We start from the raw sequence: 19,182 nt of genomic DNA, 5'->3' as shown, positions 1-19,182 counted from the left end.
TTTCCTGGAGAAGCCTTCCAGTAAAGCAGTGATGACATCCTGCACAAACACTTTCAGGGTCTTGTGAGGAGCAGCAGTGCAGCGGCAGTAAATGATGTGGGCATTCACCATGCTTACACTGAGAATGGCATTGAAAATCCTAATGTACCACTTCCTTGACCTATGGGGAAAGAGGTAGGTCTTCATTCTCTGGTCTGCTGTGTCGACACCCCCCATGAATGAATTGTAGTCATCAACACAAAGAGGCCTATTTATCTCCCTATAGCCACTATCAGTGTGTTTGGTCCTAATGTGCTTTCTGACACATGTGCTGGAATGCAGTGTAGAGAGCATTGTGAGGCGCTTTGTATCATGCCATGCACAAGCTAGCATTTTCCCCTTCCTCATGAAAACTGGGTCATCTCCCTTGCTCAAATGTAACTGTTCGCGGGTGAGGCCCTTTGGCATCCCCTTCCTCTTACTGCTGACAGTCCCACACAAACCCGAATCATTGTTTGCCAGCTCATCTGCTATGGCTGGCGAGGTGTAATAGCTGTCCATGTACACCTCATGCCCTTTCCCTGTGTACGGGGCCATCAGCTCACGGACAATAAGGTGTGTAGCACCGAAATCACATGCATTAGCCCTACTTTGTCCAGTGTACATGGACCACTGTAGCACATAACCTGACTTGGCTTCACTTAGAACAAATACTTTGTAGCCATATTTGTCTGGTTTGTTAGGGTTGTACATTTTCAGGGTTGATTTGCCTTTGAATGCAATGGTCATTTCATCCAATGACAGCTGTTTAGATGGACCATACATCGCTGAAAACCGGGGGATGACCAAATTGATGATTGGGCGGATTTTGAATAGCCTGTCATACCCTGGCTGACCCCTGTCAACACACTCCTCATTATTGGTGAAGTGAAGGAAAGACAAAATCATTTCAAATCTATTCCTGGACATCACCTTGCCAAAACCAGGTGTTGCTGTTGGCCAATATTCGGCCCAATAATCCTCCAACTCTGACTTCTCTACCAGACCCATACTCAAATGCAGAGAAAAGAAGGCTTTCATTTCACTGACAGTTACATCAGACCATTTATGAAATCTGGAGTGTGGCTGTAGTTGATGGGAGGCTAAAAACTGATGGGCGTAGCGATTTGTCTCATTTACAAGTAAATTCCAGAAATCATCAGAGAGAAAGAGTGACAGAAAATCTAGGGGCGAATTGGCATTGGACAGTTCTCTTTCCCCCAGATATCCATTTGGCTGATCAAATGGCATAATCCAACTTTGGTACTCATCCTCATCGGCCAAGTACTCAAAGCCATTATTCCCATCAGCTTGCGATAGACTATGCATAATAGACCCTCTGCCCCGCGTCACACCGCGCCTGCTCCTGCTACGAGCAGCGCGGGCTGATCTGCCTCGTGCGCGCACAGCCGCCGAGTGTGCACAGCGTGGAGTACTGTCACTTCGACTCCCCACCCTACCTCCACGTTGCCCCCGAACTGCCCTATGAATACTTCGACCTCGTCTAACATACCCAGTGCCATTAGATAAAGTCTCCACCACAATACTGTCGCCGCGATAGCGGAGATGCGCGCGGTCAGAAGAAAAAGCTTCATGGCGCGCGCGGTAAAAATCTCCCGCGGCCGCCACGTTTACAACACTAGTACACCTACTAACTTCGCGATGAACACTCCGACCCCGGGAAACATTGTTCCCACCAATAATATTGTGCAAAGGACCATCTACATTGGGCAAAGGATTCACCGTTTGTGCTTGGTGGGCTATATTTTCACTTTCAGAATCACTGTCATCTTCTGAAGGCAAATATTCCCCTTCAGAATCAGGATCCGCGAATAAAAGACCCAGCACTTCATTGCGGGTAAGCTTTGATGCCATTAGAAAGTAATAATAATACTAAAAATCTAATGCAAATACTCTCTGACGTTGACAATATCGCTCTGATGAATAGGCTTACTCAACACTAGCTCCGCTTTTTTCACACTGATTCAATGCGCTCTTGCTCAAAGATTTTGTATAGAAGCATGATATTTTTATGATTCTAGGATGAAGTATGACATGTCTGCCATCTAGTGGAGGGGAGATTGAAAGAAATTTGACACCCTATTTGATAAAATCGGCCGTTTTATTCAGTGCCGCATCCTGTCGAGTAAACTCGACCGTGGCGCCTAGAGGGCTAAAGCCTGATTGAAAAATCTTGTATATGTGATTATCATCTATATAAGACTGAAGTTGACTAAGCACAATCTTTTCCACTAGTTTAGAGAGAAAAGGCAACACAGAAATTGGACGGTAATTTGATAGGATAGAAGACTCAAGATTAGGTTTTTTTAAAATAGGAGTTACCGTAGCTGTTTTTAAACTATTAGGGATTTCTCCAGATTTTAAGCATTTATTTAAAAATGTGACCAGCTCTGGACCTATTACATCAAATATTAACTAAAAATATCGTGGGTGAATAATATCATAAGAAGAAGGAGATGGTTTTAAATTTGCTACAATTTCTTTAACTGTTTCCAGGGAAACAGGAGCAAATGTTGACCAGCTGTAAGGTGGAGCAGCAGTTATCAGGGGTTTACTATTTGTAACCTCAATTTGGGCTCTCAAAGTTGATGATAATCTGCTAACTATTTCATCACTCCTTTTAGCAGGGAGGGGACCAGAGAAAAATACAGCCTTTGACATCATACTTGCGAGTTTACACACCTCTTTAATGTTAATTTTGGTGATCTCCGACTGGCGAAGTCGAACATCATTAGTGCCAACGTGAATAATAATCTTAGAGAATTTACGATTAGCTTTAGCCAGCACTTTTAAATTTGCTTTGATGTCAGGCGCTCTGGCTCCCGGTAAACATGTGACTACGGTGGTTGGTGTCTCTATTTTCACATACCGTGTAATAGAATCGCCAATAACTAGGGCACTTTCAACAGGATCCTCAGTGGGTGCGTCACTGAGTGGGGAGAACCTGTTTGATGTTCTAATCGGAACGGAAGAGTGGTTTTTGATCCGCGACTATGCTTTCTCATCGTCACCCAGCCCTGCTGCGCGGGCTCAGCCGGAACCAAACAATGAGTGTTCACTAAGCTAGTCGCATCCAAAGCAGTATCTAAAGCTGTTACATTCTCACTACTCTCACATAAAGCTTGGATGCGTGTCTTTAAATCTGAAATCTTCTCCGTCAGCCTGATTAATTCCTTACATTTATCACATGTGAAGCCCTGTTCGCCAACGGAGATAGATATGCTAAACATGTAGCATGCAGTGCAAGTGACAATGACAGGAGAAGAAGACATGGCTTACCGTATTTTTTGATGAATCCAAAACTTACCACAGTTGTCTGATGGAGTCTTTTTAATAATCCAACTCACCACAGTTGTCTAAAGAACTCAGAAAACAGGATACCCGAATGCCGGGATGGAAAGCTACCAGGCTAGCGAAAAGCTAACGTGTAGTAGTGATTTAGATTAAAAGCTAGTAATGTCAAATTTAAATTGATGGGCTATATTAAACACTATATGGTGATGAGTAAGTTATATTTAGCAGTGTAAATAACAAAGAAAATATATCAAATGGAGATTCAAACACAGCTATACAGAGCTACAAACACTGAGGCAAGCAGCAGCAGCAGGCAGACAGACAGGAGCAATCGATCCTTGCGAACTTGCGAACATGCAAGTGTTTCACATGTATGTATAATGTTTTGCATACATGTGAAAAACTTTCATTTTCACGTGCACGTTCATGTGAAACACATTGAAACACTTGTCCTTTCATGTAAAACACTTGCGCATACATGTGAAACACTTGCATGTTCATGTGAAACTCTTGCATTTTCATGCTAAACACTTGCATGCTCATGTTAAACACTTGCGCATACATGTAAAACACTTGCGCATACATGTGCAACACTTGCATGTTCATGTTAAACACTTGCGCATACATGTGCAACACTTGCATGTTCATGTGAAACACTTGCGCATATATGTGCAACACTTGCATATTCATGTTAAACACTTGCTTGTTCATGTGAAACACTTGCGCATACATGTGCAACACTTGCATGTTCATGGGAAACACTTGCGCATACATGTGAAACACTTGCATGTTCATGTGAAACACTTGCGCATACATGTGCAACACTTGCATGTACATGTGAAACACTTGCGCATACATGTGCAACACTTGCATGTTCATGTGAAACACTTGCGCATACATGTGCAACACTTGCATGTTCATGTGAAACACTTGCGCATACATGTGCAACACTTGCATGTTCATGTGAAACACTTGCGCATACATGTGAAACACTTGCATGTTCATGTTAAACACTTGCGCATACATGTGAAACACTTGCATGTTCATGTGAAACACTTGCGCATACATGTGTAACACTTGCATGTTCACGTTAAACACTTGCGCATACATGTGCAACACTTGCATGTTCACGTTAAACACTTGCGCATACATGTGCAACACTTGCATGTTCACGTTAAACACTTGCGCATACATGTTAAACACTTGCTTGTTCATGTAAAACACTTGCGCATTCATGTTAAAAACTTGCGCAAACATGTGAAACACTTGCATGTTCATGTGAAACACTTGCGCATACATGTGAAACAATTGCGTACACACTGAAACACTTGCTCCTTAATGTGAAACAATTGCACATACACTGCGCAGACTAACATATATTTGAGCACATATATGAAACCCTTGAGTTACCGAAAGTCCTTGCATATACCCTGTAATTGCCCACGTACTGTTGTGCCTGCACCTTTAAACATTCTCACGCGTGAGAGAGCAAAAACATTTTAAATCCGTGTATCATTCGTTCAATTGTTTTTTTGATTTAATATTGAAAATAGAAAAATCCGAAAACAGCTAGTTTTCGATTTTTTGTTTTTCTCAGAAACACGAGTTTCCTTCTCGAGGTACAAGTATCAGGAGGCGAAGAGGCAATCTGCAGCATTCCAGCAGTTTATCCCTCGCCGCTCCAAGTCTAAAGGGGCTGGTAGGTTTTAGGACATCGAGTCATCGAGTTCCTCGTACCAGCAGGTACATAAGGAGAGTGTCGCCTCTAGAGCCCTTCTCCAGGGAGCTTGGCAACAGAGGCGCGATCTCTCCCAAAGCCGACTCAGCAGAAACCGACCTGAGGGCCGTCCTTCAGGCTAAGAAGGCTTTGGGAAAGAGGTCCTAGCCTAATAGGGCGTCTGAGGGCTGTCCCCTCCAGGGAGAAGCGGCTGAGGCCGTTTTCTCTGCCGAGCCCTCTGGAAATCGATGTGGTAATCCCGCCGTCAATGACACTTCGGGCCACATCGGTTTCCAGTGTACGTGCGCTACCTTGTCTGCCTGAGGGGTTCCCGGCAGGCAGCGATGGCGTTCACACACCGCCCACGACCTCTTCCTGCCGGGCAGCCGCTTCAGGGGGTCAAGAAAATGGTATTCAAAAAACACCCGAGGTCAACCTCGAGAGGCTGATTCCCTTGGTAGATTTTTTCCAGGCGTGGCTACGCCTGTCGAATGTGCCGCCATGGGTCCTGCGCACTGTAGAAACGGGGTACAGACTGCAGTTTGGCCACAGCCCACCAAGATTCAGTAGGGTGGTCTGGACTGCAGTGGTCCCAGAGCGGGCTCGGGTTATGGCAAGGCAAGGCAAGTTTATTTATATAGCACATTTTTTATAGCACACAATGGGAATTCAAAGTGCTTTACATAGAAAGGAATTAAAATAGGGATAAAAAATGCATTAAAAAATACAATGTAAAAGAGAATTCAAAATAATAAAATGATGAAAACCAAAGAAAAGAACAGGTAAACTAAAACAGTTATAAAAAGAATTTTAAAAATTATGCATAGATAAGGTGCAATCAGTCGGACATACAGTGCTCAGTGCTCATTCAGTAAATGCACAGCTAAACAGATGTGTTTTGAGTCTGGATTTGAATGTGGCTACTGTTGAAGCACATCTGATCTGTTCATGAAGCTGGTTCCAACTGTGGCTGGCATAATAGCTAAAAGCAGACTCTCCTTGCTTTGAGTGAACTCTTGGAATTTCTAACTGATTTGATCCTGCTGATCTGAGTGATCTGTTGGGTTTGTATTAATTCAGCATATTTGCGATGTATTGAGGTCCTAGCTCATTGAGTGATTTATAAACAAGTAATAGTACTTTAAAATCGATCCTAGATGTAACTGGAAGCCAGTGTAAAGACCTGAGGACTGGTGTGATATGGTCATATTTTCTGGTTCTGCTCAGAATCCTGGCAGCAGCGTTCTGTATGAGCTGCAGCTGTCTAATGGTCTTTTTGGAAAGGCCGGTGAGAATGCCATTACAATAGTCCACCCTACTGGTGATGAAAGCATGAACCATTTTTTCTAAGTCTTGCCTGGAAACAAAGCATCTAATTCTTGCAATATTTTTCAGATGATAGTATGCTGATTTAGTTATTGCTTTGACATGACTACTGAAACTCATGGAACAGGAAGTACACTCCCTGCTGGTAAAGGAGGCCAGAGAACTTGTTCCTCCACCAGAAAGGGAGTCGGGTTTCTACAGCCGGTACTTTATAGTTCCCAAAAAGGACGGACATCTGCGTCCGATTTTATTCATTATGACCCAGTCTCGAGAGATGGCAGTTCGGCATCGAGGTGTCGTCCTTGGCCATATTCAGAGCTTGGGGTTGAGACTCAACAGGAAGAAGAGCGTGTTGAGGCCCTCCCAGAGGACCATGTTCCTGGGAGTGTTATGGGACTCGACGACAATGCAGGCACTTATGTCTCCCGCACGCATCGAGTCAATACAGGCGATGGTCTCCAGCATAAAGCTAGGCCGCAACATCATTGTAAAGCAGTTTCAAAGACTGCTGGGGCTCATGGCAGCTGCGTCCAACATAATACCTTTTGGCCTGCTGTACATGAGACCCCTGCAGTGGTGGCTGAAAGCCAAGGGGTTTTCCCCGAAGGGGAATCCATTCCGTATGATCAGGGTTACATGCAGATGGATTCGGTCCCTATCAATATGGAAGAAACCTTGGTTTCTGTCCCAAGGGCCAGTGTTAGGAGCGTCATGTTGCCGGAAATCCGTTTCAACAGACGCCTCCCTCACTGATTGGGGTGCGGTCATGGACGGCCGCTTTGCCCTGGGTCTGTGGCAGGACCATCATCTTTCAGGGGTTATCACATTCTGGTGCGCTCTGACAACATGTCAGTGGTCACGTACCTGAACCATCAGGGGGGTCTGAGGTCACGCCCTCTATGCAAACTGGCACATCAGATCCTCCTATGGTCTCAGGGGAAACTATCGTTTATCAGAGCGATGTACATTCCCGGGGACCAGAATCAGGGAGCGGACATCCTGTCGAGGCAGGGGCTGAGGCCCGGGGAATGGAGAATTCACCCAGAGGGGGTGACCTCTATATGCGAAAAGTTCAGCCCAGTGGAAGTGGATCTGTTTGCGTCTCGAGAGACGTCCTACTGGCCACTGTGGTTTTCCCTCACGCATCCAGCCCCGCTGGGGTTGGATGCCATGGTACAATCATGGCCGAGGCTGCGTCTGTATGTATTTCACACGATAGCTCTGCTCCCGGGAGTTCTGGAGAGGGTCCGGCAGGACGGGATCAGTCTACTCCTAGTAGCCCCTTACTGGCCGGCCCGAGAATGGTTCTCAGACATCATAGCACTGCTGGCAGGTCCTCCATGGCAGATCCCTTTGAGGAGGGACCTGCTGTCTCAGGCAGGAGGCACAATATTTCACCCCCAGCCAGAGCTGTGGAAGCTTTGAGTCTGGCCCCTGAGGGAGCTCAGTACTTAGAGGCTGGCCTGTTGGCAGGTGTAGTGGAGACCATACTCAGTTTCAGGGCTCCTTCCACGAGAAGGTTGTACGGCTTAAAGTGGAATGTATTTTCAGTTTATGCTGTGCAGGGAGCGTGAGGTGGACCCAGTTAACTGCCCAATGGCTTCAGTGCTGGAGTTCCTCCAAGATCGTTTCACTGCGGGGCTTACCCTGTCCACACTTAAGGTGTACGTGGCTGCTATTACGGCTTTCCACACTCCTGTAAGTGATGGGCCTCTGGGGAGGCACCCTTTGGTCATACGTTTTCTCCATGGCACCTGGAGGATGAGGCCTGCCACTCACTCCAGTGTTCCAACTTGGGATCTGGCGGTGGTGCTTGAAGGGCTGGCTGAGGCCCCCTTCGAACCACTTGAGTCTGCGACAGATCGAGTTCTGTTGTTTAAGGTGGCGCTGCTCCTTGCAATCACCTCGCTTAAGAGGGTGGGGAACCTCCAGGCCTGGGCTATAACGCCGACTTGTCTGGAGTCTGCCCCTGGCGGGGTTAAGGCCATCTTGCATCCTAGGCCGGGTTATGTGCCTAAGGTGCAATCTAATATGGCAAGGCCTACGGTCTTGCAGGCATTTCATCCTCCATCTTATGTGTCGGCTGAAGAGGGGAGACTTCATCTGGAAAGTCTATCTACGGAAGTCTTCGCAGTGAAGAATGTCGGACCAACTGTTAGTGTGTTTCTGGTCTCCTAAGAGGGGTCTGCCAGTGACCAAGCAGACGGTCAGTAACTGGATCGTCCAGGATATTGCCTTGGCCTATCAGGTGCACAGCTTGCCTTCACCTTTGGCCTTGAGGGTGCATTCCACTAGGGGCATGGCCTCTTCTCGGGCCCTTTAAATGGGGTCTCACTTCAAGAGATCTGTGAGGTAGCTGGCTTGGCTACCCCACACACTTTCATTAGGTTTTATAGTCCTTCATAGTCGCCAGGTGCTAGGGTGGTCTCGTCCTAAGGGTGCCTGGGTTCCAGCTTCACACTAGGGCAGGCATGGGTCGTTGTGGGTATAGTGGGTACTCGTTCCTCAAAGAGTCATTTTACGATGCAGTGGGAGTTCCCTCGAGAAGGGAGCGTCTCGGGTTATGACTATAACCCTTGTTCCCTGAGAGGGAACGAGACACTGCATCGGCTTGCCACGCCTCTCCATGCCTGGGAGAGATTTGCTTCATCGCAAAAAGGGTAGCGCTATTGTGATGTGGCGTCCCTTTATACTTCCGGGTATGCCGTCACTTACTACATCATGACGTAGCACCAATCAGGATCGGTCTTAGTTTCATTCATGCTTCAGATGCGTCTCGTTCCTTCTCAGCGAACAAGGGTTATAGTCATAACCTGAGATGATTTCGGCTTGATTTTTCATTTTTCGTTTAAAGGTAAAAAAATGAATAAACAGTTTGAATATTCGATTTCTGCATGTGGGCTGGAATTATACTCCTCTTTCTGCTGATTGGTCAGCTGAAGATTAAACTATTTTGTCCTCTGTTCCACACATTAGAATAAAAGTCCTGTGCATCCACCGCTGTATGGATTCTTAATGTGTTTATTGCAGCTACATTTCATATTTTATTAATCAAACAACCAGACTATAGAATGGCTCGAAACAACCCGTAACGGGGCAGAGCTTAGGGAGGGTTTTTCTGTGTAGACCAGCCGCTTTAGACCAGCAAAGTGCCCGGGGTTCCGCAAAATAATTTGCTATCCTACCGTATTTTCACTGTAAAGTCACATTTTTTTAAATCATGAAACATGCCTTGGTTTAGAGCTTAGACAGGGTTTTTATGTGTAGATAGAAATTCACCTCTTTGCATCCGCTGGCATCCTCCCTTACCATTACCCTTTAACATCTGTAACTTTAAGTTAAAAGGATAATCAGGCTTCTGAAAATGTGTTTTTCACCCTTTTTTATTTTTATTATTCAAATTATTTGTCTGCGTGTCTTTTTGTTTTTTCATGTAAGTGGAGTGGAACTCTGTATAAACCCAATTGGGTTTCGTTCCACCCCTTGTATGGTATCCATGTGATATCTGTGCAGAAATAAAAAAAAAAAATGTTAAAGTAAATTTATATATATATATATACATATATATATATATATATATATATATATATATATATATATATATATATATATATATATATAAGAGAGAGAGAGAGAGAGAGAGAGAGAGAGAAAGAGAGACTATATTTATTTATTTAATAACAGATAGGCTATATTAAAATACATAAGCTACTCTTTTATTTTATGATGTATGCCTTGCTTTAGAATAGGCAGAAAGTATATTTTAAATGTTTTAAAAAACATATTTTAATACGTTTTAAAAAACGTATATTTTAAATGTTTTTGCTCTCTCACGCGTGAGAAGGTTTGAAGGTGCAGGCACAACAGTACGGGGGCAATTACACAGTATATGCAAGGACTTTCTGTAACCGCATGTCTTTCATATATGTGCCCAAATATATGTTAGTTTGCACAGTGTATGTGCAAGTGTTTCACATGAACGAGCAAGTGTTTCAGTGTGTTTCACATGAACATGCAAGTGTTTCAATGTGTGCGCAAGAGTTTTAATGTGTTTAGTCCCATTCGGCCTCCCATACTATTGTGTCTCTTGAATAAACCCCTCTTGTTAAAAGTATCGGGGTCCAGCCTGGCCACCTCTTGATATGAATGTATGAATTAAACTTGTTTCATGTGTGTGGGAGATAGATCACACACACACATACACACACACACACACACACACACACACACAACACCTGGTTTTGTTAATATTATGCATCACATGTTTTTGTTGCTGAAATGATTATGACAGTTTTTGAATAACAAAAAAAAAAAAATGCATGTCTAAATGCTTGACTTTTATTGATCACTGAAATACCATTAACTGGAATGAAGTTGGTTCAATATAAAATTAAATAAATAAAAAGTATCTTAGATGTAGTAAACTACTTTTGTCAGGTTGCTGTAGCTTAGCTTGCTACATTTCCCAGGGGGGTAGCTTCAGTGTAATGAAGCTTAATTTAATGTAGAGTAACTGGTAGCTTAGCTCACTACTTTTTCCAAGTAGCTTGTCCAACACTACGAACCAGCAACACATGAGGGAAAGAGCACACATTATAAAGGGAGCAGAAGACATGAGGAACAGGTGAACACACTCAGACAAACCAGGAGCAGGGAAGGGTGAGCACATTCAGATAAGGAACAGGTGAGCAAAAACGCAGTTAATGAGAGAAGACAGGTTGGTGCAAATTAACCAATAATCAGGAAACAAGGTCGGTGGGGTTGGACAATTGACATGAGCACCTGGGACAAGGAAACACAAGAACATGTGCTCACACCAAACATGAACCTGCAGCCAATGAAAACTCATAAGCTGCATGTTCACACAAAACATGAAAACAGGAACGCATCCAACTAGTGAAAAAAACAGCTGGATGCTACACAACACAAAACATGAGGAGCATGAATGTCCAAAATCCCAACACAAAACTGAAGCCCAACTAGACCGAAGTGCTGGGATCCGAACACCATGCCCCAAACAGAAAACTTACAAGGAAAGAAAAGCACGCAGTTTGAGCATGCTCAAAGCTGTGCGCTCACAAGACAAACAATACAGGAGTGTCAGAGCTCTGTCAGAAAACCATGAGAAAGCTAGACCAAAGGGACAGAACCCTGAGAAACATATAAAATGTTGAAAGTGAGACATTTTGAAATGTCATGACAAATGGCAAATATTGGCTCATATTGCATTTCATGAGAGCTACACATTCCAAAAAAGTTGGGACAGGTAGAATAAGAGGCCAGAAAAGTTAAATTTCTATATAAGGAACAGCTGGAGGACCAATTTGAAATGTATTAGGTCAATTGGCAACATGATTGGGTATAAAAAGAGCCTCTCAGTGTGGCAGTGTCTCTCAGAAGTCAAGATGGGCAGAGGATCACCAATTCCCCCAATGCTGCGGCGAAAAATAGTGAAGCAATATCAGAAAGGAGTTTCTCAGAGAAAAATTGCAAAGAGTTTGAAGTTATCATCATCAGTGCATATCATCCAAAGATTCAGAGAATCTGGTACAATCTCTGTGTGGAAGGGTCAAGGGTCAAAACCAAACTGGATGTCCATGATCTTCAGGCCTTAGACTGCACTGCATCACATACAGGAATGCTACTGTAATGGACATCACAACATGGGCTCAGGAATACTTCCAGAAAACATTGTCAGTGTACACAATCCACCGTGCCATTCGCCGTCGCCGGCAAAAACTCTATAGTTCAAAAAAGAAGCCATATCTAAACATGATCCAGAAGCGCAGGCGTTTTTTCTGGGCCAAGGCTCATTTAAAATGGACTGTGGTAAAGTGGAAAACTGTTCTGTGGTCAGACCAATCAAAATGTGCAGTTCTTATTGGAAAATGGCTCGGGTTATGTATATAACCCTTGTTCGCTGAGAGGGAACGAGCTCTGCGTCGGAACGACGAAATGGGGATGCTCCCTAAGCATCAGCGAATCTGAAGTCCGAATAGACACTAGTCCAATCCGATTGGCGTGCATGATGATGTCATTGTGACAGCATACCCGGAAGTATAAAAGGGGAGCCGGCGTATAATGGCGGCAGCCATTGCTCTAAAGCATGTGCTCCAGGCGTGCCGAGGTGTGGCGGCGCGACGCAGTGCTTGTTCCCTCTCAGGGAACAAGGGTTATATACATAACCCAAGCCGTTCGCTTATCGAGGGAACTTCCCACTGCGTCGGAACGATGAAATGGGGAACGAGTACCCACTAGGCCACACCGAGGGTAGCGCCTGCCCTAGTGTGAAGCCGGAACCCGGGCACAACTAGGACTGGAGCCCCCTAGCGCCAGGCGTCGTAGGGAGATGCAGGCTATAAAACCTGATAAAGGTGTGTGGGGTGCCCAGCTGCCTCGCAGATATCCTGCAAGGGGACCCCAGAAAGGAGGGGCACCGAAGAGGCCATGCCTCTGCTGGAATGAGCCCTCGCGGCCATAGGTGAAGGCAAACTGCACACCTGATAGGCCATGTTTATCACCTGGACAATCCAGTTACTGATTGTCTGAGTAGATGCAGGCAACCCCTTTCTTGGGTGAGCCAAAAGGAGGATTTTCGGTGTGCGAACGTGTTCGCTGTTAAGCTGCAGTCTTCCTAGAGGTGGCTAGAGCAGCATGTATTCGCTGGAAGTCAATGTGGCCTGAGCGTCGTAGACGGCGGATCGCAGCGACTTCCACAGAGGAGGCGACCTCGATTGCTCCCCGGGAGAGGGGACTGGCCAGCAGGCCACTAGGCTGGGCACACCACCATTCAGACGACACCGATGACTTCGGTATTGTAACACAGAACTGCAGTCTGTACCCTTTGCCCACGGTACACAGGGCCCAAGCAGATATATTCAGGAGCATAATAACTTTGCGCTGATATATTCTACTAGGGGAACCAGCCTCTCAAGGCTGGTCTCTGGTACCCACCGAGCCTCCTGCCCGACCCCATGAAGCGGCCACCCGGCAGGGCTTAGTCTGGGAGGATGTTCGGTGTGCGAACACGTTCGCTGCACAGCTGCAGTCTTTCTAGAGGCGGCTAGACCAGCATGCGTTCACTGGAAGCCAATGTGGCCCGAGCGTCGTAGACAGTGGATCGCAGCATCGACTTCCAGAAGACTCCACAGAGGAGGCGACCTTGATCGCTCCCCGTGAGCAATAAATATACAAGTGAGCTTAGGGAGCATCCCCATTTTGTCGTTCCGACGCAGTGGGAAGTTCCCTCGATAAGGGAACTGGGACGCCATGTCATCCGGACTAAAGAGGTCAAGGACAACCCAAGTTGTTCTCAGCGCTCAGTTCAGAAGCTGCATCTCTGATGGTATGGGGTAGGGGTGTAAGAAAATATCGATACACGTGAATATCGCGATATTATGTTTGGCGATACTGTATCGATTCTCAAAAACGCTGTATCGATATTTATATCTTTATTTATTCACATCCAAGATTCATGGCTTTGTGTTCGGTTTAAACCACAGACTGTATAACACCCAACCGCTAGATGGCAGTGTTATCTCAGAATGTATATCTGACGCGGAGCCGGAGAAGCACAAGGTAAAAGTGCGTGCCTGCATCACTAGTGTTTACATTAGCAAACCCAGCTCTCAAGACCAGTGTTGCCAACTTAGCGACTTCGTCGCTATATTTAGCGGCTTTTCAGACCCCTCTAGCGACTTTTTTTCAAAAAAGCGACTAGCGACAAATTTAGTGACTTTTTGGACAAACGTCAGCTACTTTAGTTTACAAATGTCGCTAGTACTTTCCTGCGAGCGCGAGGTCTTTTTTCCCCCTCTGCCGTCAAACACACCTCTCTCTGCGTCTGCCCTGTTCAGTGAATGGCTGAGGGGAGCTGCACGCATGCCGGTGAACGTACACAGACAGCAGCTGTTGCCACGGATTTCTCACTTAATGATATCTGCTTCTTTTGTTTTATATTTAAAGAAATTAGTTATGATGAGTTCCATTCTTCTCTTGTGCTTATTGCTTATATTACTCACTATCACAGAGCTTTATTTCATCCAGTTTCTCAATTCAGATTTTACACATATCACATTTTGTAATTCACTATATCATCATACTCCAATTGTATGCCAAAAGGGTATAGGAAATGAAAACATTTATTGGACAGTCGGCTGTATTATATTATTTTAAAATACAATAAATGAGCATGGATTAGGAGAGAAAACACGTTAGGCAGGCTGAACGCAAGGACGGTTTGATGACGTCACGGATACGCTAATTGACGCATGACGTCATCTAGCGACATTTAGCGACTTTTGGGGCAGGCTTTAGCTACTTTCCTTGGAAAATAGTTGGCAACACTGCTCAAGACGATAGAATTATTCCGCTCCTGCAGTATACAGAGCTGAAGTGTGGACTCATGTTGGCTTCAGCTAAAAAGAAGCCACTAAGGAAATCAACAAGAATCATTTTGTTTGCGAAATAGGCCAAGTTATAATCTAATACTCTGGAAACACATTGAAACAGAGAGCTCGCTTAACATCCTGACGTCACCCGCGCTGCTGAGAAGTGTTTCGATACAATGTACTGCACGTTTTCCTCTCAGTAACAAAATAAACACACACCAAAACTGACAGCGGTGGCAGGAGAACGAAAGATAATAGCGATGTGGATATGATGACCAGCTCTGCGGTTCAGTAACGTTACTTGAAACAGCACTTTATACAATAGACTGCTTTATAGAAAACAGCTTTAGGGTCCGATCACACAGAACGGGTTTTTCAGGTTCGAAAACGCGAGGCGCACTGCACTCCCTTTTTTGGTCTGCGTTTTCTCATTCAAAAATGAGCAGTGCGCTTTAATGTTTCTGGGCGACCCCCGAATCACCTGTACTGTCAGTCAAATCAATGTAACGGTCAACACAACGGAAGGCCTGCCGCTTCATTCATTCGATTGGACAACAGAAAATAAGCGCGATGGTGTTGCACGCTTTTCCGCTCAGAGTGGACTTTTTTTCAACTTCATGCGCTCGGAGCGCTCCTTCAAAAACGCGAGGCGCCGAGGGCGCATAAGCAGCGCGCATAACGCTCTCTGCCTAACGAAATCCATTCAAAAAAGGCGCCTCTCACTGCAAAAACGCGTTCTGTGTGATCGGGGCTACTGTGTTAAATATAAAACAAACAGTCATTCAGTCATGGAATGGACTGCCCTTTCTGTTGTTAAATAGCCACTGCTATACTGTGAACCTTTAAAACATTTACACATAAAGAATCCTGCAGTCACTTTACATTTCTCTCAACTTAGATTACACATTCCATATGATTAGTGATATAAATTATACTGTATTAATAAAATACTTTGTCTCGTGTTTTAGGCTTATGGTTGTGTTCTTTATTCTTTTAAATTATAAAAAAACACGCAAAAAAGAAATATTGCAATATATTGCCTCTCTTACAACATCGCAATATATTGCAATATAATGTATCGTAACCCCTGTATCGTGATACGTATTGTATCGCCAAAGTCTTGGCAATACACAGCCCTAGTATGGGGTTCATGACTGTGTGTGGCATGGGCAGCTTACACATCTGGATAGGCACCATCAATGCTGAAAGGTCCAAGTTTTAGAGCAACATATGCTCCATCCAGACGCCGTCTCTTTCAGGGAAGACCCTGCATTCTCCAACATGACAATGCCAGACCACACACTGCATCAGTTACAACATCATGGCTGCGTAGAAGAAGGAGCCGGCACTGAAATGGCCAGCCTGCAGTCCAGATCTTTCACCATTAGAAAACATTTGGAGCATCATAAAGAGGAAGATGTGACAAAGAAGACCTAAGACAGCTGAGCAACTAGAAGCCTGTATTAGACAAGAATGGGACAACATTCCTATTCCTAAACTTAAGAAACTTGTCTCCTCAGTCTCCAGACGTTTGTAGACTGTTATAAACAAGAGGAGATGCCACAAAGTGGTAAACATGGCCTTTTCCCATTTTTTTAGATGTGTTGATGCCATGAAATTTAAAATCAATATTTTTTAAATGATACGTTTTCTCAGTTTAAGCATTTGCTATGTCATCTATGTTGTATTCCGAATAAAATATTGAAATTTAAAACTTCCACATCATTGCATTGTTTTTATTCAAAATTTGCACAGTATCCCAACTTTTTTGGAATCAGGTTTGTATGTCAGGAGTGCAAAATAATCGATCTGTAATTAACAATATTTTGAATAGAATGACAACAAGAATCGAAAGCCAATCACATCTCTGTTTTATTTGTGGTCACATACATGCACTAAACCGCCTCCGTTTAGGCTCTTAGAAAAAATGTCCGCATATTTGGACAAATATAGATGCATTACCACATTTGCAAAATATTTCGTCATACAGAATAACAGTTCTATTAATTTCTCACTTAATTATGTTGATCTGGAGAGCTGAATGACATTCAGAGCAATCTCTGTGTATGTTTACTTCCTTATACACGTCACTGATGATCTCAGAGCTCTCTCATTTGCTGTACAGCTGTCAATCATCTTATGTGACTCAATGTAACGACATCTGCCCCATCTGGTCATGCTTTTCATTGCAATTCGTTGTTCTCATCTCAGTATTGTAAACATTGCCAACACATGAAAACGAAGCTAATAAATGTTTGATTACGATGGCTTATGGTTTGCGTGTTTTGCATGGGATTTGGTGTATTTTTATATGAATAAAGAATGTGTATAGTAACATGCTAAGCAGGTGTAGCGATTAGCTCTATATAAAATGTTAAATATAACATTTTTACATCATTGAACATCACTGAAACCCACATTATATCACGATTGGAAGTAAATACAAACACTTGCTGGCTGTTTAAAGAGAGTTTGGGGTTAAAGTGTAATATTTATATTTTGTTATGTAGCATGATGCTAACTGTAGCTCTAATGCATCTATCGTGCCAGAAGCTATATTCTATTTCACATAAGGTACCGAAGGCATGCTTTTTTGTGTCTCTGTTTGCTAATAAGACTTCAGATAGTGGATAGGGATTGATGGCCAATCCAGAATGCCTGAATAGGTTAAATGCTTGAATAGAAACAAAATAATTACTATTAAAGATTAATGAGGATTAAGTCATTCATGACAGATATGTGAAAAGTTAATTGAGTGAAAAAAATACTGTGAATTGAGCAGTTGAAAAACTAGTTAGTAGACTGCAATTATGTGTTTTACAAGCCAATAACATACAGCTCTGAAAAAAATTAAAATTAAAAATTTTGTTTTATTCTAACTGTACTGACAACATTTTTCCCAAATTCCAAATATTTTTTTTGTAATTTAGAGCATTTATTTGCCGAAAGTAACAACCGGTCAAAATAAAAAAAAAAGATGCTGTGTTGTCACACCTTGAATAATGGAAAGAAAATAAGTTCATATTCATTTTTAAACAACACAATACTAATGTGTTCTAATGAGCAACCCAATGCTCACTGTATCCCTCTGTCATTAAAGCCAGACTTAAACCCTTCTTCTCCTAACTCAAAACTTTCCTTTTCAACTTTTTTGGCTTGGTCAATAGTTTGTATCTATTTATTCTAATTACTTTTGAGGTACTACTAGAACTGTTTTTGCCATCCAGCTGGTCCTACTGCAAGAGGATAGTGATGATCACAGAAGTGTTTTTTATACCTTTCCTTATTAAACAAGATTTGGTTCAGGTGATCACCTAATCAGCACATCATTCAGTAGAATTAGGTGTGCCTGTGTTGGAATTCAACAGACATTGGAATGGAATGCCTTCCATACTTGTAGAGATGCTGATTCAAGAAAAAAATCTCTTAATTTTTTTCAGAGCTGTAATGATAACATCTTATTTTAACGTTCGCTAAAAACTCACATGACACAATATGTTTCATAAAATGCATTTCATTCTCAGATTTGAAATAATGCATGACCACACTTGTGGCTTGACTTCAGTTATGGTTATAAGTTATGCTACATTCACATAATATTTTAATACATTTAAAAATATGTATATTTAATATTTTTATTTTTGTTTTAATGTTTGAGCCTATATATCTCCATATTAATAACAGTCGGAGTCTTGTAGTAATTCTGAACAGTAATTCTGAATCTTGAATTGTAAAGTCTTAAGTGTTGGCTTTCTAGATATTTGTTACTTGTGTATATTCAGAAAGAATACATTCATTTGGGGTATGTCAAAATGCCCCACTTGCCAAAATGGGGGGTGACAGGCAAGGGGTTAAAACAAGACACTTTATACTCAATATCTCATGAAGAGCCTGAGTTCACATTATATCTGTGTAAAATTCTTCATCTTAATTATGTGTTTGTGAGATAATCTCTCTTCCTCTGTTTGTGTCTTTCTAGTCTATATGACTGTGGCATTACAGACGTTTCTTCTTTAACTCAGTCTTTGACTAACTCAAAAGCTCTGCAGTTTTTAAAAGAGCTTGATCTGGGACGCAATAAGATCGGAGACTCGAAGCAGCGGCTCAGAGACGAGCTACGAGACTCAAACTGTGTCCTGAGGTGAGGAAACATCACTGTGATATTAAAGAGAGCTTCATTTACCTCTGATATGAGAACAAACCTTTCAGATATTCAGGAAAGGGAATTATCATTGAGCTTTATTGCAACAAAGGGTTTGTGTGAGAACAAAATATAAAGTTGATTAAACTGTTTAACACAAAGGAGGAAAGAGGACAAAAGCACACGGCCACAGCTTTACACACAACACCTGCTTTATTACCTGTGTCAGTGATAGAGAATCATTTCAGTTTGAACATAGACTTGGTCAGATTGTA

The 19,182-nt window shown here is 43.2% G+C and overlaps 1 protein-coding gene across 1 annotated transcript in view; it reads left to right on the top strand.

Annotated features, from left to right (window-relative positions):
- LOC137092946 (NLR family CARD domain-containing protein 3-like) overlaps window positions 1-18,911 on the top strand; it is a 113,400-nt gene extending 94,489 nt beyond the window's left edge. Inside the window, exon 15 of the mRNA XM_067457507.1 lies at window positions 18,746-18,911. Coding sequence (XP_067313608.1) covers window positions 18,746-18,911 — 166 coding nt within the window. The remainder of the gene's footprint in view (window positions 1-18,745) is intronic.
- Window positions 18,912-19,182: the final 271 nt, after the last annotated feature.

This window comes from Pseudorasbora parva, chromosome 11 (assembly GCF_024679245.1).
Source record: "Pseudorasbora parva isolate DD20220531a chromosome 11, ASM2467924v1, whole genome shotgun sequence".
Taxonomy (NCBI): domain Eukaryota; kingdom Metazoa; phylum Chordata; class Actinopteri; order Cypriniformes; family Gobionidae; genus Pseudorasbora; species Pseudorasbora parva.
Note: the sequence above shows the minus strand (reverse complement) of the source record. Positions and strands in the feature narration are given on the sequence as shown.